The 23606-nt window shown below is 36.9% G+C and overlaps 3 protein-coding genes across 3 annotated transcripts; 1 reads left to right on the forward strand and 2 right to left on the reverse strand.

The window, feature by feature from the left end:
- Positions 1 to 857: 857 nt before the first annotated feature.
- On the reverse strand, positions 858 to 2444 carry LOC131427396 (NF-kappa-B-repressing factor-like). Its single transcript, XM_058590589.1, has 3 exons — positions 1608 to 2444; positions 1104 to 1546; positions 858 to 1047 (listed from the first exon to the last, which is right to left on the reverse strand). Exons 1-3 carry the CDS (start codon positions 2295 to 2297, stop codon positions 858 to 860), a joined length of 1323 nt encoding a protein of 440 aa, XP_058446572.1. The 5' UTR covers positions 2298 to 2444.
- A 6588-nt stretch (positions 2445 to 9032) lies between these two features.
- On the reverse strand, positions 9033 to 11167 carry LOC131434722 (uncharacterized). The gene is made up of 2 exons (XM_058601776.1): positions 10859 to 11167; positions 9033 to 10790 (listed from the first exon to the last, which is right to left on the reverse strand). Exons 1-2 carry the CDS (start codon positions 10933 to 10935, stop codon positions 9716 to 9718), a joined length of 1152 nt encoding a protein of 383 aa, XP_058457759.1. The 5' UTR covers positions 10936 to 11167; the 3' UTR covers positions 9033 to 9715.
- A 5915-nt stretch (positions 11168 to 17082) lies between these two features.
- Positions 17083 to 23434, forward strand: LOC131434729 (uncharacterized). Its single transcript, XM_058601789.1, has 2 exons — positions 17083 to 17305; positions 22592 to 23434. Exons 1-2 carry the CDS (start codon positions 17190 to 17192, stop codon positions 22890 to 22892), a joined length of 417 nt encoding a protein of 138 aa, XP_058457772.1. The 5' UTR covers positions 17083 to 17189; the 3' UTR covers positions 22893 to 23434.
- The last annotated feature ends 172 nt before the right edge of the window (positions 23435 to 23606 follow it).

The raw sequence follows: 23606 nt of genomic DNA on the forward strand, positions 1-23606 counted from the left end.
AATCGATTGGCGCACAACGAGCTGTGTTGTGTGACTATTTTACTAATAACGTTTTCGTTTTTGAACCTAGACGCGGGCGACTCTGACTCCGAGTAAAACGAACACGTGATACGCGCACTAAACAACAACTCATAAAATAAGAAAAAAAATAAACAAACTCGCGTGGATGTCGTGGTGCGACCCGAGAAAATTTTCAGACAAAACTACGCGATTGGAATCCAATCTAGAGCGACTCCAGGTTGCTAAAACAAACATTTCAAAAGTTGTTTGGGCGACTCTGGGTCAGTTCTGCGGTCTCCACTGTTGCAATGCATTTAAATATTAATAATAGACAACAGAATTGAGGTGTATAAGTGGCAAATTATAATCATCACGATAAATAAATTGCATTTGATTTGTCAAGTAAATTGAATGTTAAAAGAATTGCTGATAAATTATTGTCAGTGTATTATTTAGCAAGAAAATCCCGGGAAGCCATACTATAACTTGTTCCTTCGTATGACCTCCGTGAAACGGCCCACCCGCTGGCTGAGCCACCAGTCCGAGACAAGAACCTTTTCAGGAGAATACGTACTAAACAACTGTCGCAGCGCCACCTACTCTTGAAAAATAAAAGCTGGGAATTCCCCCACCAGCTCAGGGAGGTATTCACCAAAAAAATAATCAAAAATCTTCTACGAAGCGCCATCTACTGTCAAAATAAAAAAGCTGGGAGCTCCCCTACCAGAAACAAAGGATGAGCAATACGTTGCAATTATTGCACGAATCACCAACCAATGCTGTAGGGTCAAAATTATTCTAAATGAGAAAAAGGGTTTACTAATAAACGATCTGTTTAGAAGAAATCTACTTATATTTTAATCTTCGCTTTTATCAGATTCCGGAGCTTCTACATAGTACATTTCGCAAAAGATAGGATCTTTTTCAACGAGAATTCGATCCAGCAGCTCGTGCGGTGTCAGTTTACGCCCTAACAGTACAAACTGCCTTGACCCATCTTTGTCACTACCGAAACTACGAGTTTTCAGATTCAACCGTTGAGCCATGCTGCAAAATAATGCTGTTATTTTACAGTCCAAAATCATAGTATATGGAAACCGTACCTGTGGAATAAAGCTCGTTCTTCCTTGGTGAACTCATTGCTAAATACTAAATCGTACTCAATGCCACTGTCTCGAAAATTTTGCATAGTCCGCTTGTAGAAATTAATATCGATCTCGTAGGTTTGGTCGGTGGGATTAATTTTCTGTTTTTTTGTTGGATTTTCAGTTTGTCCACCACTACCACTACCACCACCACCACCACCAAGACCTTGACGACCAATTTTGATCTGACAGTTAATGGGATCAACAATACCACCGCTTCTAGATCCCAAAGAACCACCGCCCCAGCCGAGTTTCTGAAGTAACTTGAATCCCAAATTGCTTTCGTCAATTTTTTGCTCCTTGAAGTCATTCACAATCTTTTGTCCCCGATGGTTAACGGTTCCATCCACTTCCTTTCGTTCGATACTCTGGCTGTTCAAGCTGACGGACTGTTTCTTTCGCTGCAAAATTAAGAAAGCATAAACAATATTTCAAAATGTGATCAGCGGTGTATAGTCTTACGATAATTTTGTAGCAATGTTGAGCCATCGTATTTAGGAACAACTCTTTCACATCTTTCTTAGCCGATTTTTCTCCATCGCATAACGCTTTGGCTAAGACAAACTGTGCTATCTGTATCTGGGCTAAGACGTTTCCGCTCGAGCCTCTCGAAGTAACAAGTTGCATCTGACCCGTTCCTAATTTGTCAAACTCTATTTTGGTTTGTTCATAGTTGTTATTCATCAACACGACATTGTTGTAAACATCCTCAATAGTTTGAATATCCTGTACTGGTTTGAACTTCCTCGAGTATTCTGCTCTTAGCTGTGAGCCACTGTGGGAAACCTGTTCTTCGGGTCCCTTCCGTTGTACCTTGGATGCTGCAGCATCCGAAGCCGAAACGAACGTGCGTTGAAGTTTGTTCCTTCTGGAAGCACGATACTCATTGGCAACTCCTTCAGATAATTCCTTAAGTCGTTCCATGGTTTCCAAAGGATATCGGCAGTGCAACAACTCCACATTGACAAATACCTGAGCCATGCAGACGAGTTCATCCTCCGGAATCGCGTGCTGATGTCGCAACATAAAAGTGCGCCGTAGGTCCCAATGTTCATCTGGCTCATGAATAGTTCGATAATCATCTATGTTCCAGTTAGAATTGGTCGACAGTGCTGTATTCTGCGATTGTTTACGTTTGAACTGCTTGGACATCGTTTCAATGTTTCCTCCAATCTGCTGCTATGTTTATTTCACTATTACCACAAGTACACGCCACAGCTATACACAACAACCAAATAATCAGAAAGTAGTTCCGTGTCTCAAATCGAAAGAAATGACAAGAACTACGCTACTAGCAAAATTCTTAGAACCAAGCTAAGCAATAAACAATAATATTGTCGTGAAAAAAGTGAAAAAAATTTGACACATTGCAGCTCAAATCAGCTATGAACGCACTCCTACGTACGAAAAAAATAATTCACACGTAGATGGCGCATTCATTTTCAGTGGTTTGCAACGATCAAAAACGACGATCAAGAGTAATAGTTGAAAGGTTTATTATATTTAATCGGAGAAATACAATATCGGTCGCTTCCAAAAAACGTATTTTTATCATTTCTTTACATCCTAGAAAATTTGTGCACATTTGTGCCGCGAGGTGGCAGTTGGCTTGCATGGGGCGTTGGTTTTATAAGCCAGGAACGTACGTTCGAAGGAAGTAAGCTCCGAGGTGAAATTCATGTCGCACACCAAGTTTTTATTTTTATTTCGTCAAGCAAATGTAGACTACATATAAATTGTTTACAATGTTCACTTACATACTACGCATTATTTCTACGACAAAGCTGAGATTTGATTTGATTTTTTGACATAGTAAGATCAAGATGTTCGCAGTATTGATTGTAATGGCGCATTATTCGATTGACTGGACTGTATTTTGCATAATTTGTTCTAGTGTTTCTTTCTAAAAATAATTTCCTGGTTCGTAATTGACGGCTAGGTGTATAAAAATTTAGTTGCGATAATAAAGAAGGTGATTGAATGCGTTGAGAAATAATGTCGCTGATAAAATAAAGCATTGCAAGGTCGCGGCGTTCTTTAAGTGTTTGTATATTGATGAGCATGCAGCGTGCTTCATATGATGGTAGAGGAAATGCTGTCCAGTTTAATTTACGAAGTGCATATAAAAGAAATTGTTTTTGAATAGATTCGATGCGTTCTTCGTGAATAATATTATATGGATTCCATACTAGGCTGCAATATTCCAAAATAGGTCTGACATATGTAGTGTATAATAATTTTATTGTGTATGGGTCCTGAAAGTTATGACTGAAGCGTTTAATAAAGCCCAGCATGCTATTTGCTTTATTGATTATGGTATTGTAGTGTTCCACAAAAGTGAGCTTGGAGTCTAAGATTACGCCTAAATCTCTTACAATTTTACATTTTTCTACAAGTTGATTTCCTAGATGTATGTTTGTGGGTATAGTTTCATTTTTCCTACTGAAAGTTATTGAGTTACATTTTTTTACATTAAGTTGGAGTAGACTTTTGCAGCACCAAATGTAGAATAGATTGATTTCGTTCTGGAATATTACAGCGTCGTTGATATTTTTTATTTCCATGAAGAGTTTCATGTCGTCTGCATATATAAGCACTTTCAGATTTTTGAGTATGAAGGAAATGTCGTTTATATGTAAAATGAAAAGGAGAGGCCCTAAGTGAGAACCCTGAGGTACGCCAGATGTTACATTAATTGGTTCAGACAGAATGTTTTGGAAGCGGACTACCTGTACACGATTCGTTAAGTATGATTTGAGCCATTCAAGAAGAGTATGTTTTATGCCATATTTTTGTAGTTTGTGTAGAAGTAAAGGTATGTCAATACGGTCGAAGGCTTTGCTAAAGTCAGTGTAAAGAGTTTCTACGTAGTTGCCGGCGTCCATTGCATTCAGAGTGAATGTCATAAATTCTAAAAGATTTGTTGTAGTTGAGCGGCCTTTAAAAAAGCCATGTTGTTTGTTTGCTATTACATTTTTAAGTTGATGAAAAAGTTTTTCGTTTACAATTTTTTCAAATAATTTTGGAATGCATGAGATAATGGCTATTCCACGGTAGTTCCGAATGTTAGATTTTGCACCAGATTTAAATATTGGTACAAGAAAGGAAGATTTCCATGCTTTAGGAAAAGTACATTTATTAAGTGATAAGTTAAAAAGTAGTTGTAGTGGTAGTGTAAGTTCTTCAGCAAGATTTTTTAAAAATATTGGTGGTATACTGTCAGGTCCAGGCCCTTTTGAGGCGTCTAAGTTTTTCAGTGCTGTCGAAATGTCATGTTCTGATAGATAGTTTACAGAGATGGAGCTAGAAAATGCAGGTATGAAAGAGAAGTATTCACGGTCACGGTCAGTTTCTGAATAAGATGTATATACTTCTTGGAAAAAATTTGCAAATTGATTGCAGATTTCTGTACTATTTTTCCCTACATGTTCGTCGAGGTGCATTTGAGATGGAAAATTGTTGCTTTTTAGTTTAGTTTTTGTGTAGTTAAAAAAGTTCTTAGGGCAAGTCTTTATTTCGTTTTCAATTTTGCGGTTGTATTCTTCGTGTGCTGTGTTAATGGCTATTTTGAGTTGATTGCATAGATTTAAGTAATTTTGAAGATGAGCGTCACTTTTTTCTTGTTTGTAAGTTTTGTGTGCTTTTTGTTTCCTATTTTTCAAATGTTTTAGTTGTGAATTGAACCATACAGGTAATTTGCTGTTATGATTTTTTCTTCTTCTTTTCATGGGCAAAGTTTCGGATAATATTTTGTTTATAATGTGATAGAATTTGTTTACTTCGACGTCGACATTTCCTTCTGTACTCAGTATGTTCCGCCAATTTATTATACTTAGTCTACACTTGACTTCTTCAAAGTCAATTTTATTGTATTCCGGCACTTCCTCATATTCCAAGTCGTAGGGAAGGGATGCATTGTGTGTAAATAATGAATATTCAATTGCGGTGTGAAATGCTTCATTTTTCCATAATGGCAGGTTTGATGCATTCACACAAAAGTCTTCTGTGCAATTTGTGAAAAGAAGGTCTAAATATGCATTTTGTTGATTTTTTACGGAGTTTACTTGATGTAGGCCAAAATTAGAAATTTTGTCGAAAAAGTAGTGCAATGTTTCGTTTTCTCCAACGACTGGGAGTAAGATTGATTCATTTTCAATGTCAGAAATGAAGTCCGCATTACGTTGATTGAAGTCGCCAAAAATATGTAGCTTTACTTCGGGTTCCATATTCGAAATAATTGTGTCTAAAGATTGAAAGAATAATTCAAAAGAGAATTTGTTCGCATTTTCTGGTGGGAAGTAGACAGAGCAGTAAATATGTACTTCTCCCAATATTGAGACTTTTGCCCATACATGCTCAAATTCTTTATATTTAGGAGTAATAATTTCTTCAGAAGTAAAGCAAGAGTTTATGGCTATGAGGACTCCACCTCCAGATTTTTTCTGACAGAGAGATAAATTCCGGTCGTGCCGGAATACGTTAAAATTATTTCCAAATACTTCTTCGCTTCTAACACTTTCATCCCAGCTGCTTTCAGTTCCAAGGATTACGTCGAAAGAGGAGGTTATTAAATTTTGATGAATTCCTTTCATTTTGGCCGGGCTTTTCATGCGGTTGAAATTTTGGCAATAGACCAAAATTTCACTCACATTTAGTCTATGAAGCGAAGAAAAAATAAGCACAGTCTAAATGAAGTTCCTCAATAAGGTGCTACTGTGGCTGACAATCACCGAGAAGGGGATGTCAAAAAAATCTCTTCTTTCGTTTCGGACTGGCCGAAAACGGGAAAATTTATAGTACGAAATGCCTGCCGGAAGTTGCGTCGTTCATTAAAAAATACCATGAGGGCGAAGACGCGGTGTTTTGGCCGGATCTGGCGTTGGTCCACTTGAGAAGCTATCGTTGGAGGGGATAGAGCGGGTGAATATCGATGTAGTACCTAAGTCGGCGAACCCAACGTTCCCCAGCTGCGTCCCATCGAGAATTTCTGGGCCAACTTGAAGCGTAAGATCTACTCCAACAATTTTGTCGGGAAAACTGAGGATGATTGGATAAATGAAACGAATAAAGATCTCAAAAACATGCCTACATGCATGTTCTTATCCGCCATGGCGAATGTCGCCATTGCATCCAGTCTGTCATCTAGACTGTTTATTTTTTCATTTACCAACAGATCATCATCGTCTTTACCTGTAAATAAACAGATATTTATAGGTATATATGAAACGCATATAGCTTCTAATTTCACTTGACGTTTTACGAACTATCGAAATTATTTTCCTTCATCCAATTTATATATTTTCCAGCTTCACGAAAATTATATCACAGACTAACAGACAGGACACTCAAATTAGATTCTTCAATCAATTTAACGGTCATTTCGAATATTCCTTTATTTGGGACAGTACTCACATGTGTCATGATGGCGCCACGTTACCCTATCAAAAACATCCTGTCTGTCATTTAGACTGTGCTTATTTTTTTCATTTACCAACCGAGTTGCCATTCATACAGAATTACCTGTAATGTATTGATTTGTATAGGTCCATGCGAATTTCATGCAGGATACAGATTTAATACATATTGCCAAAACTATATACATAATTGTGCCTATTTCTCATCCTCCAACGCAAGACAAAATCGAACCCGTTTTGTTACAATATTTACTTGCTTCTGGTCTGCCGCCACTTAATTTCTGGTGAAAACTACCAACACAATAAAAAATAGTCTAGATGAACAACGTTGAGTCAAATAAATGGTTACCTTCCAACATCGCGAAAAAGTTAAATATATTATCAACGTAATCCAATAATTTATTGTGACGATTCATTTTCAAATATTTTGATGAAATCAGGCATCCCTTCAAGCGGCTGATCGGTGTTGACAAACGTGGGGAAACCAACTAGTAAAAAAACTTTTACATAACACAAGGGGTGTACAGATAGTAAGTAGTTCGCGCAGTACAATATAGGTGGAGCTTGTGCATCACGAAAAAATATGTTTTATAAGAATTTACTCATACTGTCATGTCTGTTAGTCTGTGATTATATATACATTATATGACAATCGCCAAATTTAAGTGAAGGCTAACACACTATTCGAATTATTTGTTGTTTACTGACAAGTAAAGAAACATATTAAGCAAAACTTTATCAAAAATATGTTCTTTACCGAGATATCAGAATATTACTTCAACGAATTTCAGATGTTGGTTACTGAACAATCAGTAAAATCACAGATAACAGATATACAGGCTCGAACAAAATTTTTCAAACTCCTGTGTAAATTTCAAATTGCTATACGTTGGAAACACTACTGCCACCTGCTCGACTGTTCGCCGCGATCTTTCAAAACGTTCCACTACATTCCGGAACGATAACAAAATCCTCCTGCCTGTTATAGAAATATTCCAACTACAACAATTTTAACACTTATCACACGATTTCCCTAAGTGTTAAATACAATTTTATTTCCATGTCGCATAAATCACACGAGAATTCGATAGGAATAAAACAAAAATAAACTTGTCATTTTAACCAACAGCAAAACAAAAATCTAGCGTGAAGTGAATGTTGTACCCTAAATTATGGCTCAGTGAAAGCAGCACCCAAATCGTGGTGGCACCTCGTGTCGATTGTGGTGACATCTGCAAGTGTTCGCCACGCTCGATCAAATTTTACACAGTTCATATGTGAGCCTGTATATTTGTTTTAACCAATAGCATAACAAAAATTTTGCGTAAAGTGTCGTGCTGTGAATGCTGCACACAACATATTGTCGATCGCGATGACATCTGCAAGTATTCGCCACGCTGCTTAAGCAAATTTTACACACAGTTCTTATGTGAATATGTATATCAGTTTTCTGTGCCTTCAAACATAGCCATAGAGCTAATAAGTGTTCAATAATTTCAAGTATTTCAATGAAATCTAACACTTTGTAGAACAAACTCTTTCTCTAAGATTAATATGGAAAAGTTAGAAGTATATATCTGTTATCTGTGATTTCCATAACGGGCAGGAGAACTTTGTTTTCGTTCCGGCATGTAGTGGAATGTTTTAACAGCTGACGACGAACAGTCGAGTAGGCGGCAATAATGTTTCCAACGTATAGCAAATCTGAAATTTAGGTTAACAGAGGTAATTTGGCCACTTCATATATTTTGGCTCACCTAACAAACTTTATGGATTTAATCGATGCTAAGTAACCCATGTTGCATCAATTTGAACCTAATCACATTAAATTACCTATTGCGGAAGGGTTTATCAAAATATTACACCATTTGGTGGATATTTTTACAAAGTGGGCCAAAATAAAATCAATCCTAAAGTGGGCCAAAACACCTCTATTACCCTACACCGAATTTAGATAATTTTGTTTGTGCCTGTATATCTGTTACCTGTGGCAGACCCTGTCAGCTTGGAGCGATCTTAATCTTCAGTTCAGCAACGCCATCGCACGGCGTCTCATTCAACATGTCATGTCAATTGTATGGGTGCGCAGTGCTGCTATTTTGGCGCGTACGAATTTGACATTTCTCTCCCCTTATTTCTATGTACGTGGTTCGATGCGGACTCGCCTGAGGGCGCCATGCTCGCAAAAAAGGATGTTGCCAAAGATTTGTTCGGGAAATGTGAGAGCTGGATATCTTGTTAATATGATATCTTTGCCTGTGGTTAGGGATAGTTTTAATATTATAATTATAATAAATATATTTATTTAAATATTATAAATTATAATATAAGTTTAACAAACTTTATTCCATCCTCTGCATCGTTTAAACTACAAGTATATGATGTATTCTCGCATCCGACGAAAGGGACTTCATGGCGTCTAGAGAGAAGTGAATCACTACTACTAAATACAAAATGAGTTGAACGCTTGGAATAGTCTCGATGTATTTTGTTTATTATCGATCATATATTTTCATTAGTTGAAAAATATCTTCACCAGTTTACAAATGAAATTATATCTGTACAACCTATATTATTTTGGAATTATGTAGCTATTCGAAGTACACTCATCAGAGCGATGTTAATGCGCAGGATGCATGTCAGTTCTATCCGTACGTTAATCCGGTTTTGTCTCTGACATTAACGATTTTGCACGCATGAATTACCATCACGATTACTGAGTAACTCGAAACGCCTCTAGTGGCGAATTGGTATAAGACGATTACTTTTCATAACGGCAAAAATGCATTAAGATGTTCACTAGCACCGTTGCTCGACGCAGAATATAAATCATTTCTTCCTTGGACAGCACTAGCCCGATTAATTATTACACACAAACAATTCAATTTGTTCTCCTCATACAATACCAACGAATAGCGCGAGGTTATTTAGCTGATTTGGCATGAATTAAACGTTTTGATTAATCCTAACGAATAAAAGAAACTAACTTTTATGATCACAACGGCCAATAACCCATCTGTCAAGATCCAAGTTCCGAAGAATTCAGTTCGCGCTGAAAGTTCAAAGTTTACACATAATTTGTCATAGTTAGCCTGCAATTAAATTTTTAAAGTGGGTTGTGATAGATGGCATATTGGCCTTAAACGCTGAAGTTGTTCAATAGACTATCCGTAACAACATCAGAACCACACTAGATAAAATGCAGAACAAGCTACTGGTCCGGGCACTTGCTGCTCCAGGTTTTGGCGTGGTAGTCACAGTCTTTGTTGTGGAGGAAGTTTGTGCTACTGTAGTTGTTTCTTCGGTGTTTGTACCGTTAGTAGAAACCGTAGACGTTCCCGCGTTGGCAACAGTGGTTGTAGAAGATTTATCTGTTGTTGTTGTTTCCAAAAGAGTGGTAGAAGTCACTGTGATATCTCCGGGAGTAGTACCATCGGAAGAAACTGTTATTGCTTCCGTGGTGACAGAAGGTTCAGAACCACCCGTTGTACCTGCATCAGTAGTTTTCGAAGCATCTGTTGAACTATCTTGAGTACTACTAACTTCAGTGGCAGTCGTTTCCTCGGAACTGATCACTTCCGAAGTAACAATCGTAGTTTCGGTGGTTATTGAGTTTTCCCCAGTAGCACTTGTGGAACTCGCTTCTCCTGAATCAGTTGTTTTCGAAGTGTCCGTGGTTGTCACTTCCTCGGGACTGGTGGTTACATCCGAAGTATCTATTGAAATTTCGGTGGTGATAGAGCTCTCCTCAGTAACACTTGACGAACCCGTTACTTCCGAAGTCTCCGTTGAGCCATCTACAGTATTGCCCACTTCATTGGTGGTGGTCACTTCCTCCGAATTGGTCACAACCGTGGGGATAATATTTTTTTCACTGGTAGATGAATTTTCCTCAAGGTCACTCGTTGGACCTGTCGCTTCCGAATCAGTCATTTGCGTTACATCCGTCAATCCCTCTGCTGTACTACCATCTTCTTCGGTAAACGAAGTAACTGGAATGGTTTGACTGGTAATAGAACCTTCACTTGTTTCTCCATGAACCATTTCACTATCATCATTATTTCTTAATTGTTTCTTCATAATCGGCCCAATAGTGTCGATTCCATTCTTCACCATATTAGAAAAAATTCGCAATTTCGTGATGTTCTGTTTTTGAGCATCGCTATCCAACAACTCAAACCACCGATGATCGATGCTGAACCGATCAACTCCATTTACCAACGCTGTAGGCCTGCCAATAAACGTAAGGGGTATAATAGTTAATCATAGTGTTGATGGTTTATTCGAGGAAAAGCATACATCTCATAGTGTAAAGGATTACAGGTGACTAAAACTAGCACAGCAAGATAATTTGTAGCACGGACTAGGTTCTTCATTGTTCGGCGAGGACGGTTTGATTCGAACTAGCCGGATTAGATATGACACTTGCGAATAATGAAATGTTACTACCCGTATCGTTCGGAACTAACTGAACCTGAACAGACATCAAACGAACCCTTATTAACTAAACTGATATGACTTAAAACATTTCCTTCACGTAGCCGTTTTCCCTTCGATAGTATTCGTTGGCAATGATAGCCAACCCATATTACATATGTAGTACTTGTCACACCATCTCACCGAATAAAAAAAAATGTCAAGCTGCAATTTCCTGTGCAAAAAGATTTAGATATTCTGAAGTTAAAAGCACCGACCGGCGACAAACCTCTCCACAGCACATATCGGCTGATACCTATCAGTTAAAGAAACGATGATGTCCCTTCAACTCCTAACACAATTTTCCTTGGAGGAGGTCAACAGCAGTTATGCATTGAAGAAGCACTGTTTAATGATGATTCACCGACCGAGCAAGGACCGTAACGAAATGAAGAGACCTGAACTGCGCTGGTGGAGGAAGTCGCTTTTGTCGCTTATCAATGACTCCGACCTACTTCTTAGCGACGCATTGTTCGAAGGTTGTACATACAACAGGTGAATCTTTCGAGAGGTGTACGTCCCTCGCCTCGAAATGGTTTTCCTGTTAAATTGATAATTCAGAACAAACGTGCAATATTAGAGAATCTGTAGCCCAAGTGATGAGGAAAACTAGTAATTTTATTTATCAGTGACAGACAAACTTCATCAAACACAAAAAAATTATTAGTAATTCTAAATTTTAGATGTCATACATATGATTTCGTTACATTAACAATGAAGAAATGATTAGATGACAATTATATTTGATTTGCATTTACTAATGTTGTTTTTGCGTTGGAGCCTGTTTCCACCCTAACTGCTATCAAACCGTTTGTTTGAAGCTAGTTTCGAACCTAATTTTAATGTAGTTGAACTGAAAATTTTGTTCATACTGGAGTGATGAAAACATGCCATATGAAAAAAATATGATGTTCATGTATACCTATATATTTTATATTGAAATCCTTTTTCTAATTTTCAATCTACAGTTAAAATTGTTATCATCGATGAAGTGGACATATTCTGCATATCTGCCTTGATAATCCACATTTCCTGCTTCACCTGTCAGATCCAAGAAGAGTCCAACAATTCGATAGTCCCACGACAAAAGGGCCTAACTGCAAATGAGAGCCTCTCTTTGTTTACTTTCTCTTTTGATTATTACGAAGTCATTATTGCAAATTCTCTATAGTTTCCAATATAAATCGAAAGATTGTTGCTTTACCTTGAAAGTTTTGCGAAGAGTAAAGCGTCAAATATAAAATCAGTTCGGTAAATCGTAAAAGAAAAAGTAAACAAAGAGAAACTGTCATTTGCAGTTAGGCCCTTTTGTCGTGGACGGTCGAATTGTCCTTTTCAGCATCATATTTGCACTATAAAGACATTATATATAATATGTTTGAATATGACTACACACATTAATGAGCGCAAAAAACTATAACTATAACTCACAAAAGGTATGCCCCAAAAAACAATACTTGAAAAATTGCTCGTAAAATCTGCTGAAAACAGCTTCTAAAATTGCTCGAAAAACATGTTAATAATATCTGCTGAAAAAATCTACTCGATAAGCTGCTCGAATGCATGCTCAACTAAACTGCTCAAGAAATCAGTCGAAAAACAATCCGAAAATTACAGCGTGTAAAACTTACTTTTAATAACTGCTTTAAAAACTACTCGAAAAATATGCAGAGAAACGGCTTGAAAAAAAACTTCTCGATTAGCTGCTTTAAAATAAACTCCTCAAAAAGTATATTTGAAAAAACTGCTCATAAAACTACTTGTAAAACCTACTAAGAAAAGCTTTTAAAACTGCTCAAAAAACAAACGTAAAACTTGCAAAACACTGCTCAAATAGTATGCTTGAAGAAACTGCTTGAAAACCTATTCGATAAGCTGCTCGAAAAAAAAACTGCTGGAATAACTACAGTTTGTGAAGCTTACCAATAGCCCTAAAACTACTCGGAAAATATGCTAAGAAACTGTTATTCGAAAAACTATTAGGAGAAACAAAACATCTTAAGAAATATGATCGAAAAAACTGTCCAGAAAAACTACTCCAAAACTGCTAGTAAAACTTTCTTGAAAAAGCTCGAAAAATAAGCAACAAAACTGCCCAAATATACAACTCGGGAAACTATTTGTACAATCTACTCCAAAACTGCTCGAAAAATAAGCTAAAAAACTACTCGATCAGCTGAAAAGGCTGACCAAAAACAACTCGTAAACTGTCGAAGACGAGTATAACGTGATGGGTAAGTCACGAAGCCCGCCTGAGCTCGATTCCCAACCCCGCGCATAGCGTCAGAAAGTTTTTCTGGCTAGAAGAGACGAATAACCTTTAGGGTAAAACCTCTATAATTGAAACACAAAAAAATACACTTGTGAGCTCCAAAGAGCCAAAAAGAAGGGATAAAAAACTGTTTATAAGCTCAAGAAACTGCTCGAAAAACAAGCTTAAAATTGATTGAAAAAAAAACTACTCGAAAAACTGTTTGAATGAAAAAACTGCTCAAAGAGTATACTCGAAAAAAATTGCTCGATAAAATTGCTGGAAAAACTACTCGTAAAATCAATCAAAGAAGTTTCGAACTAGAAAACTATTTGAAAAACTACTCGATAAGCTGCTTGAAAAAAAAAACTACTCAGAGAGTACTTCCGTAAAACCTACGAAAAAAGTTTCAAACACTACTCGGAAATCGAGCTAAACACGGATCCAAAAAAACTATGGGATTAGGTGCTTGCAAAATACTGCTCAAAAAGAATGCCTTAAAAACTGCTTAGAAAACAACCCAACAAAACTTGAAAAACTCGAATCAAAAACCACCTTAAAACTACTTGCAAAGTATGCTGAAAATTTCTTGAATGTAATTGAAATTGAAATTGCTTGCTACTAACCGTTAAGCTGCTGGAAAAAAGATACTACAAAAAAACTACTCGAAAGACTGTTTGTTAAACCTGCTAAAAAGAGCTCAAACACTACTAGAAAAATAAACTAAAAACTTTTCGAAAGCTCCACGAAGCTTTTAAAAAATTGCTCAAACAGTATGTTAGGATAAAAAAACTGCTAAAATAATAAGTTGAAAAAAGCTTTGAAAAAACTATTTGATAGGTTGCTTGCATAGTACTGCTAAAATGCTTAAAATCACTGCTTGGAAAACAGCCCGAAAAAACACGAAAACCTGCTCGTAAAACGTTGAAAACATGAATTATCAAAACTGCTTGAAAAGTAATCAGATTGTGAAATGATGTGCTGATAAGTGTGAAACCAACATAGTTCCGTGAAAACTATTTGTTTGGTGAAACTACCCTGGGTCAGTTTCAGTTTTCTTAAGTGAAGACGACATAGATGGAAACAAATATGGCGCTTCCGTGTGATTCTCAAAGTTTGAGCACACGTTGTTTCGCGACTAATAATAAGGATAATTCGACTGAGGATAATTCGTGTATCACAAGGGAAAGAAAGAACTTTCCTTGTTCCTGTGTGAAATTCAAAAAAAGGTAGGGAAGGCGCAAAAATTGGAAAGAAAAGTGCGTCATCTAAAATATTGATACTGTAAAACAAATTCTGAGAACGTAGTATGAATTATCAAGTTATTTGCACTTTTATATAATAAGTACTCTATTGTTCATGGAACTCAATGTTGAAAAATCTTTCAGGTTGGTTCGCAATTATTTGAGATTATCTTTGCTAGCCTTCTAAACGTTTCCACTCCATCTCTATGGTTGAATATATGAACGGCTGGATGCAAAAGTCGGATAAGCGCAACTTAGTTAGAAAATCCGTTGGCGTATTTTTGAATGCAAAAAACCGAATAAAAACCGGATGGTCGTCAAAAGTTGTGATAACTTAGTGCTCACAGCCCGGCGAATGACCATTAGTAGGTTAAATCCGGGTATAAATAAATGATAATGATAATGATAAAAAATAAGTGCTCACAAGTTCCTGGCTCATGCCTTCCCGTGTCCCGACGTTGACATTTGGTCAAAAGAGCGACGTCGACTGGGTGCTATCGCCTTCTGCGTTAGTAGCAGAATGAGAGAGTACGTTCATTTGAAACGCGAAACTTATTGAAAATTATTCAAATAGGTCAAATATTTCGCCTTGATATCCTATTTCTGGAAGGTATCAAATCCCTTCTTAGCAGTTCTTATGAGTAAGAATAACTGTTTGGGTATAAATAATAATTCTATTTCTATTATTAGTGTTTTATGCAGAACCATCTATAGAAAAAATATTTAGAAGTGTTCATACTATGTTCCAAGGGTGCAATTGGCTGGTTCAGAAGACTGAAGTTTGGGAAGGTTTCGATACGGTAAGAAACGAAACATTGAAACCAAACGAGTATTGGTAAGATTGAAAAATGTTAATTATTCATACGAAACGTAAGATCACAAACTAAATACACGTCGATTGCCGATTAGTCTTTCTGTAATGTTTGAATCCATTTGATGCAAACATTTTATCTAAGCGGGGCTGGTCGATGGAACGGTACACGCTTTGCTCTATATACGGAATAGGTCAACGGAATTCGATTGAGTCAACACCTTTCGGAATCCTGGACCAAAGTTATTTGCATGTATAAACAAAACACATGGGAACATCCTTTTTTCTGTAAACCGCTGGCAGACAATGGGGAATAGGTTAAACACACACAACTGGATAAAAACATTTGTTTTGGAAGAACTTGCAAAAACTTGTGTTTAAACGATTTTTGCATTGGAAAATCTGAGTCCGGCTCCGTACTATTTTGAACTGTCTATTTTAAAAGTGCGATATAAAGCGAATGAAGCAGTTTTCATTATCCAACTGTTTGAATGCCTCTGGTTGTTATTATCTGTAATGAATTGAATTGGAAAAAACGCAAGGAAGAGTTTAAAATATTAAAATTGATTCATTCCCTTGTAGTTGAGTCGAGGCAAACTACATTAGGTCAGAATAAACAAAAATTACATCACCCAAAGTAGAGCACAATCAGTTACCCCCATCCTCCATGACTCTTCACTTGATTATTGCCACTCATCCGGGAATATGAAGGATGCGTTAAACACTACACGATTTAGGAATTGAGCAGATCATCGATGCTCTGTAGGAAAAAAAACAGTAAATCTGTCTGCTGGTTTCAGCATCCAACAAAGCGAAATCATTCCAACAAATAGTCAAAGTTATCACTCAGTTCCCGATGCTGCATCAGTGATGGCGCATCCCGCTGTTTTTTTTTGCGGAACTGACTGATAGTGTCGCTTGCTGCTTCACTGGCAGCTGCCTATCTACGAAACCGGGAAAATCCGTCAGCATTTCCTACCGCAAACGCATTGTTCAGTATTATGACCCCGTTGTTCTAGGAAACTCAAGTATCGAAATACGATCTACATGTGGGTAATAGAATGCAGGCTCATGGTTTTTTTTCTAGCCTTAAGTTGTGTGTAGTTGAAAATTTGAACAGTTCTTCTAATTCATTCAACTGAAACAATTCGCTAGATGATGGATAAATGATGCAACTCTGGATAAAATAATCTAGATAACCTGCATTACTTCACTTATAGCCAACTGTAATACTTTTAGTCTCTTCCGGAAAACTGTACTATTCTAGTTCTCATATTTTAGAGATTAGCATGACTTACAGGTGTCCATGGATTTATCTAACTCACATGTTACTCTACCACGAAGCTAATTTACATATAAAACAGGTAGCAGCATCCAACCGATAAATCAAGTGGAATGGCGGCATTGTTTTGACACCAAGTAAATAAACCAATCTCCAGTCTTATCAGTTCGTTTGCGGTTGAGTCACACCCATTCGAGCATTCAAATGGTGCCGTAATACCCACCCGGGTCTGCCAAATGTATGACGGCATGACCGGGGAAGTCACATACAGTTCCTTACTTACTATCAGCGTGTTCAAATTGCGAGAAGAGAAACATCTCTCGCAGATCGCAGAACTCAGAGTGCTTTCCGCAGGATGCTGGGAGCTTCCTGCGGTGGTTCGGCGTCTCTCCTCGTCGTATCTCATTCGCTGGCGGTGATTTGGATCGCACTATAAATTGTTCTGTCTGGGTTGGTATCAGCGTTTACAAGTATTCCAACCACCGTAACTATCGTTTCACGTCCATTGCGCGTGTGTTCTGTTTGTTTAACTCCGGACAAGCTTGAAGTGCACCAAGGAAACCAAAATGACTGTCAACGAGAAAACCCGGCTGCTGCCAAAGGAGTACCAGAAATCATACGTCATTCCAATCCCGCAGGAAGATCTAAACAACAATACCACCACGAGTCTAATCAATGAATTGTGAGTATTTTTCCATAGCCAACCATCAGATCCTCGTGTCGAATACGCGGGAATGGCTTAGCAACACGAATTTCGTTCTGGTGCGTGATGTTTTCGCTCACGTTATGGTTCTCGAAAGCTTGTGAGACTAAAACAGTATTGTTCTATTGTTTGTGGAGGCGCGGAAAGTTTCTATTATATCTATGGACTGCAAACACATTTACAAAAGCTATCTGTTGGATCGTGTTTTCTTTGAAAAGAATAGTAATCAATCCGTACAAATCGATCGGAAACAATCTGTGCATGATGAGTCGATGATACGGATAAAAACATTGTAATATTAGATTCTAGTTCATTATGACTATTCAAACAACTGGTGTCATTTTTCATCAATATTTGGCACATATGTTTTATTGCAGTTCAGCATATACAAAATCACAGGACGAGTTCTGTAAAAGTTTGATTGAAGGTCTGAATCACTGCGATTTCTGATCAAATTCAACAAATTACCGAAATTATCGGTGTTTAAGCATGTGAGCTAATGCGGAGATTTTAAGCAATTATTTAAAATAAAATTTTAAATATATAATAAGTATTCCAGTTAAAGCTCGTTATTATTTATTTATTTATTTCAACATTATGTTGGCTGTTGAACTAATAGGCTAGGAAATGTAAAATAAGAAAAAAATGTGCTATGAAGAAAATATTGCCAAACATATACGCCGTAGAATGGATGCACTTCCACGTTATTTACAGTAGAGAACACAATTCGATTTTCCGCAAAAAATCAGATTCCGGATACAACGAAAGTAATGGCTCAATAAAATATTGAATATTTAAAGAAATATATTATACCGGAGTCCGATCAATTTCATGCAGTAGATTAGCGTTGCGAGGTTCTTTATCCCGTAAGAATGCTCTGGGGGATTTCTTGCCACGAATAATTGTCGAACATTGAACAAATTTGTTCTTAATACCACGAAACATATCGCTATATTCGGATTCAATTTTTATTTGCAACTAATTCCACATATGAACACATGCACTTTTTTTACATCACTCAGTTTTGTACTGAAGAAAAATGGCTACTTTGATGAATCACCAAATTTCGGTTGTCTAATGGCGTTTTCGTTTTTAATTTGCACTACACTGGTGCAGTGCTACACCATGGCATGAATAAACGAACAAAAATGACGAAAACATAAACAGTAACCATTGACTACCATAAACGATTCCATTGCACAGAGCTACGCCAAACATTTGATGAGTGCTACACCAGTGGTATCGGTGCAGAAAAAGTGTAGCACTGGTGTAGTGCAATTGGCAAAAACGAACGGTTTCAGTGCAACCTTACCTACACCGGTGTAGTGCAATTTAAAAACGAAAACGACATAAAAGTTTCGCTAAGTTGATATCATTAATTTGCTGCTTCCGGCAAAACGACCAATTGCTGGTAAACACGGTAATTTACAAAACCGAATGTCAGTGTAACATTTTGAATTACCGAGAAATCGGAAATAATAAACCGAGAATTTCGGAAAAAGCTATCTTAGCTAAAATTTCAGTAGATTATCGCTTTGCCGTTCGTTTTGAACATTTTTTTTTCGCCGAGATCAAAATTAGGTTTTAAGTGTGTACGTCAGCCACTTACTTTACCTACCGTGGTTTCCTGAAATGACCAAGTAGGATGTGACACCGCTGTTTATGTCACTCGCAGGTTCCTGAGAAACTGTTTCAATTGCATCTCTAGGTGTATAGACTTTATGCTATCAGTTTAACAGTATCCAACTGGTTTCAAAGGGTAATTTTTTAAGAGAAACGCAAGGAATTTGATAAAATTGATGAAATCGTTATTGGAATAGATCGATATCGGCATTATTCGTGAAAGACCGAATCAATAATTATGTTGGTCTAATTTAATGTTTGAACACCGAACAGTGACTTTTTTTGGAATGCATTGGTAGCTATTGCAATGCTTCTGGCTGGTCTGGTATCCATTAAATCAGAAATTAGCTCCGTCACTGAACACTATTTTCGATAAAAAATGTGGATCTTCCTTCAACTTTGCCAGCGCTCATTCATTAATTATAGACCAACCGACGATTCATGATTAAACTATAGACCAAACTGAACAAGTTTGGCATTTACACAAGACATGACTTATGCGTGATCTGTCAAAAACAGTGTTGTCAAAAAGATACCAACAAAAAAATCACCCTTTAGCTTCTAACCACAACTAGCAACTTGGAACTAATCCAGCGTAATTTCTTCAAGCAAACATTTTTCAAGATCACTAATTGTAACTCGAACTCTTAATTGAATGTGAAATGAGAGAATAAATTTGAAATACCATTGATTTACCTTAATTTTACATACGTCAGTATACAAAGTATAACAGATGTAAGAATACAGATACATATTTCGGATGACAATTACATCTTTATTCAGTAATACTTTCTAAACAGTGTGTAGAATCAATAGAATTCAATGGTATTTCGAATTACTGCTCTCAATGTTCAGGATACTGAGTTGGGTTCGCATTTAGCAACGATGATGTGAATAACGAACTTAATCTGGTTACCACTCTGACTACTGCCAAACTGTCTTTTCGTGGTAAGCTCCGAATCTAATTTCATTGTCGTTAATCTGAAATTCGAGTCAGTTTCCAATTCTTATATCGGATTAACTCACATCAGTCCGATTTTGTCCGATTCCAAGTTTCGTGAAAATGGTTTGTTTGAAGAACTAATTGCTTAGAGAAATAACCTCAGCATCTCTATTTTGCTATATTTTGCTGTAGAATCCACTAGTGTGAAATCATTGACATCTGAAAAATGTCCACCCTAACTGCTGTCAAACCGTTTGTTTAAAGCAGGGGTTCTCAAAGTGGTCGATATAGACCCCTTGGGGTCGATATCCTTTTTGCGGGGGTCGACGTAAATGAAAACTGACTATGGTGGTCGAAGAGGTCTAGAAATCGATCCCCTATTGTTTGATATAAGCTGTTATTTGAAATATTTATGCTAAAAAAGTTATGTTTATTCGACCATTCACAGAGGCCCTTATTACCGTTCTCACTTCCACTTTCACATTCACTTCACTTACATGTCACTTCACTTGATTTTACCTATTACCAGTATCACGCATAGTGAAGCGGTCACTGTAGTGAAAAAAAAAATTTTCGACAAAATGTTGGTGGCGTGATGTTCATGACATCAAGTTCATCCAAGTAATTACTTTTGTCTCTGAAGCGACATCCGTAATAAGGACATACTTTCACTTCTTTTGATTTCCACCGTGAAGTGATACCCATAATAAGGGTCAGAAATTGGTTAGTATTTCATATCAATATTAAAAAAGCAAGAAATTGAAAATTGCTAAGTACGAAACCAAAACAGTTTCGCGAAAAGTGTTTGATTGACGAAAATACCGTGGGCCAGTTTCTGTTTTATCCGCCGAATACGACATTAGGGCATGTTCAGAAGCGTTCTAGTTCTAGATGCATAATTTATGTCAGTTTTAAAATTTAAATCTAAAAATTATAACAAAATAAACTGGCAGCCCCAGCAACGTTTTATCTGTGTTTCTAAGAGCGAATTCAGCAGCTAGAAGTTCTATATGGAAGATCTATAATAGAACATAAACTGGAACATAAACTGGATCCCCAGAAAGCCGTTCTAGTTTTATTTATTCGACCAGTTTTTCTGTCAAATTTAAAACTGGTCTACGATGCCGTTTTATTTTTTATATATTTGAAACACGAGTAAAACACTGCTGGGGCTGCCAGTTTTTCTTGTTATGAAATCCAGATTTAAATTTTGTAACTGACATAATTTATGCATCTAGAACAAGAACACTACTAAATATGCCCTAATGTGATGTGATGTGAAGTGAAGCCACCATCAGTTCAAGGACAATGCAGTATAATACCATACAACATATTATATAATAACATAAAAGACAAAAAAAAAACATGTCAGACGATAATATATGAAATAATATGCTATGATACAATATAACAGTTTATGTGGCAGTGTAAGTTACGCTTTTCTAATAATAATAATTTAAATAATTAAAATAATTATAATAATAATATTGTTTTATTTATTTGAACAGTTCGACTGTCAAATTTAAAACTGGTATACGCTGCCGTTGTATTTTTTCTATATTAGGTCATATTCAGGAGTGTTCTAGTTCTAGAATTATAATGTCATAATTTATGTCAGTTTTAAAATTTAAATCTAGAAATTATAACAACATAAACTGGCAGCCCCAGCAGCGTTTTATCTGTTTAAAATATAGAAAAAATAGAACGGCAGTGTATACCAGTTTTAAATTTGATAGTAGAACTGGTCGAATAAATAAAACTAAAACGGATTGCTGGGGATACGTTTGTTTCAGTTTCATTTACATTATAGACCACCCATATAAATCTTGCAGCTGCTGAATTTGCTCTTAGTATTAAAATCAAATATATGACCAATTTCAGTACTATGCTTTTGGCATCATATAGCTGAATATATCTACTTTACGTGATGTGACAGATGTTGAGTCATGCCGTAACGTTTGAAAGGCCAATCAAAATCACAATAATAAAATCACGCTGTTCTTAGTATTGTGAAACTTCAAAGGGAGTAAACAACACACACTTAACAGCAAAGCCCACTCAAGTGATATAATTAGAACAAGTGGCTCGTCTATGTTCAAACGGTTCACTTCAATGAAGCAAATCAGTTTGACAAATAGACATGTGTTTATATTATTGTGACAAACACTATACGCTTTTGCAATCATTATTATTATCAAATAATGGAAATGTTTTTTTCTGAATTTTCGTATGCAAAAATTGAAAATCATTTTCTATTTTCCCCAACAACAACATCAACCAATCGGAGTTCTGACGTTCACATTCCATTGGAAAAAAAACAACGTCTGTGAAAGGATTGCGCAAAATTCACTATCTCGGTGATAAAAACTCGAAAACACTTTCATCGAATACAAGAGTATTTGTAGACAGCCCAGAACGAGCAATTGTGCTTTGATAATGAACTTGCACGGCAAGCCATCAACCAGACTTCCCGAGGACAACACAGGTCAAGTTTGGTGCTGCCAGCGATTCCAGCGTTTTTGGACCCAGTCGGTGCGCATTAAGTGTGGCGCAACATCGAGTTGATAATGAAGAGTGCGGCGACGTGCACGAGTTTTCCACTTCCTCATTCGACACACTATCAGCATGCCTTTCGCAAACACGTGAATTCATTTAGCGACGCGCTTAGTAACCTTATCAAATTTCTCTCCACCTTACAGCAACTCGTACGCGCTGACGAAAGATGAACTTGCCAAATACATTGACGACCCGTTCTGGAGCCGAGTTCGGCAAATCTGTTTCTCCCTTTACTGGCTGTTGTGTCTGGTGGCTTTAGCAATCTCCTGTTATATTTCCGTGTCAGCAAGTAGCAACAAATTTTGCGACGCTATCTCCAATGGATCACAAACCGACGACCTAACGAGCTCATCCAGTGTGATGACAATTTCTGCATCTATGGAAATCGGATGCAATACTGAAAACGCCAATATTATGTTTCCTTTGCTCAGCCAGTCGACGTGAAACTGAACCTGTCCAAACAGGACGAGATTGCTGTGATCGAACTAATCGTAGTTTTAGGCTTGTGACGAATTTCCATGATAGTCTGATCAATATTTATTTCTGTTCAGTTAACTATAGTACCTCATAAATGACAACGTCACTTAAGTGCAACTCATCGGAACATCTGGAATGGCGATCCGATTACATTATTAAGCTTATAGAATAGAACAACCACTGATAACTCATCTGCATGCGTGGCAATACGATGAATATACAACAAACCTTGCACTTGTTTATCAAATTACATTAGCGCATGGTTGAGAAATGGAACATAACCTTTTACAATGTCTCCAAATACAAGCTCCTGATTAAACCGGGTAGCGGCTAGAAGATGCATTTCAGCGCGTGATTATACATTAGTAAGATTGTACAGAACCGATAAGACAGTCCTTGAAAAAAAAAAACTGATGTAATCTTAGGAGAAATTTCTTCAGCTTCATTGCCCCGCGTTCGTAAATAAATTTCATTGATTAGAGCGACCGTCGCGTCGCGTAAATAAATAATAAAATATGTTGAATATTTGTAAAACTGAAATGTAGTTTTTGTTTGAGAATCTTCCTAAAATACGGCTTACATTACTTAATTACATCACTCAAATCATGAATTCTGCTGCGGAAAAAATCAACCTTTGACCGAAAACCCGGGAATCCCTTATGTAATATACCATACGGTTCA

The sequence above is a fragment of the Malaya genurostris genome, chromosome 1, assembly GCF_030247185.1.
Source record: "Malaya genurostris strain Urasoe2022 chromosome 1, Malgen_1.1, whole genome shotgun sequence".
NCBI classification, from domain to species: domain Eukaryota; kingdom Metazoa; phylum Arthropoda; class Insecta; order Diptera; family Culicidae; genus Malaya; species Malaya genurostris.

Excerpts from the sequence above, each read along its gene's own strand:
- LOC131427396 (XM_058590589.1), bottom strand. The coding sequence starts at position 2,297 with ATGTCCAAGCAGTTCAAACGTAAACAATCGCAGAATACAGCACTGTCG. Across the intron at positions 1,547-1,607 it reads AACATTGCTACAAAATTATC|CGAAAGAAACAGTCCGTCAG; the intron begins GTAAGACTATAC and ends TTAATTTTGCAG. Across the intron at positions 1,048-1,103 it reads GAACGAGCTTTATTCCACAG|CATGGCTCAACGGTTGAATC; the intron begins GTACGGTTTCCA and ends ATTATTTTGCAG.
- LOC131434729 (XM_058601789.1), top strand. The coding sequence starts at position 17,190 with ATGACTGTCAACGAGAAAACCCGGCTGCTGCCAAAGGAGTACCAGAAA. Across the intron at positions 17,306-22,591 it reads ACGAGTCTAATCAATGAATT|CAACTCGTACGCGCTGACGA; the intron begins GTGAGTATTTTT and ends TCCACCTTACAG.
- LOC131434722 (XM_058601776.1), bottom strand. The coding sequence starts at position 10,935 with ATGAAGAACCTAGTCCGTGCTACAAATTATCTTGCTGTGCTAGTTTTA. Across the intron at positions 10,791-10,858 it reads AATCCTTTACACTATGAGAT|GCCTACAGCGTTGGTAAATG; the intron begins GTATGCTTTTCC and ends GTTTATTGGCAG.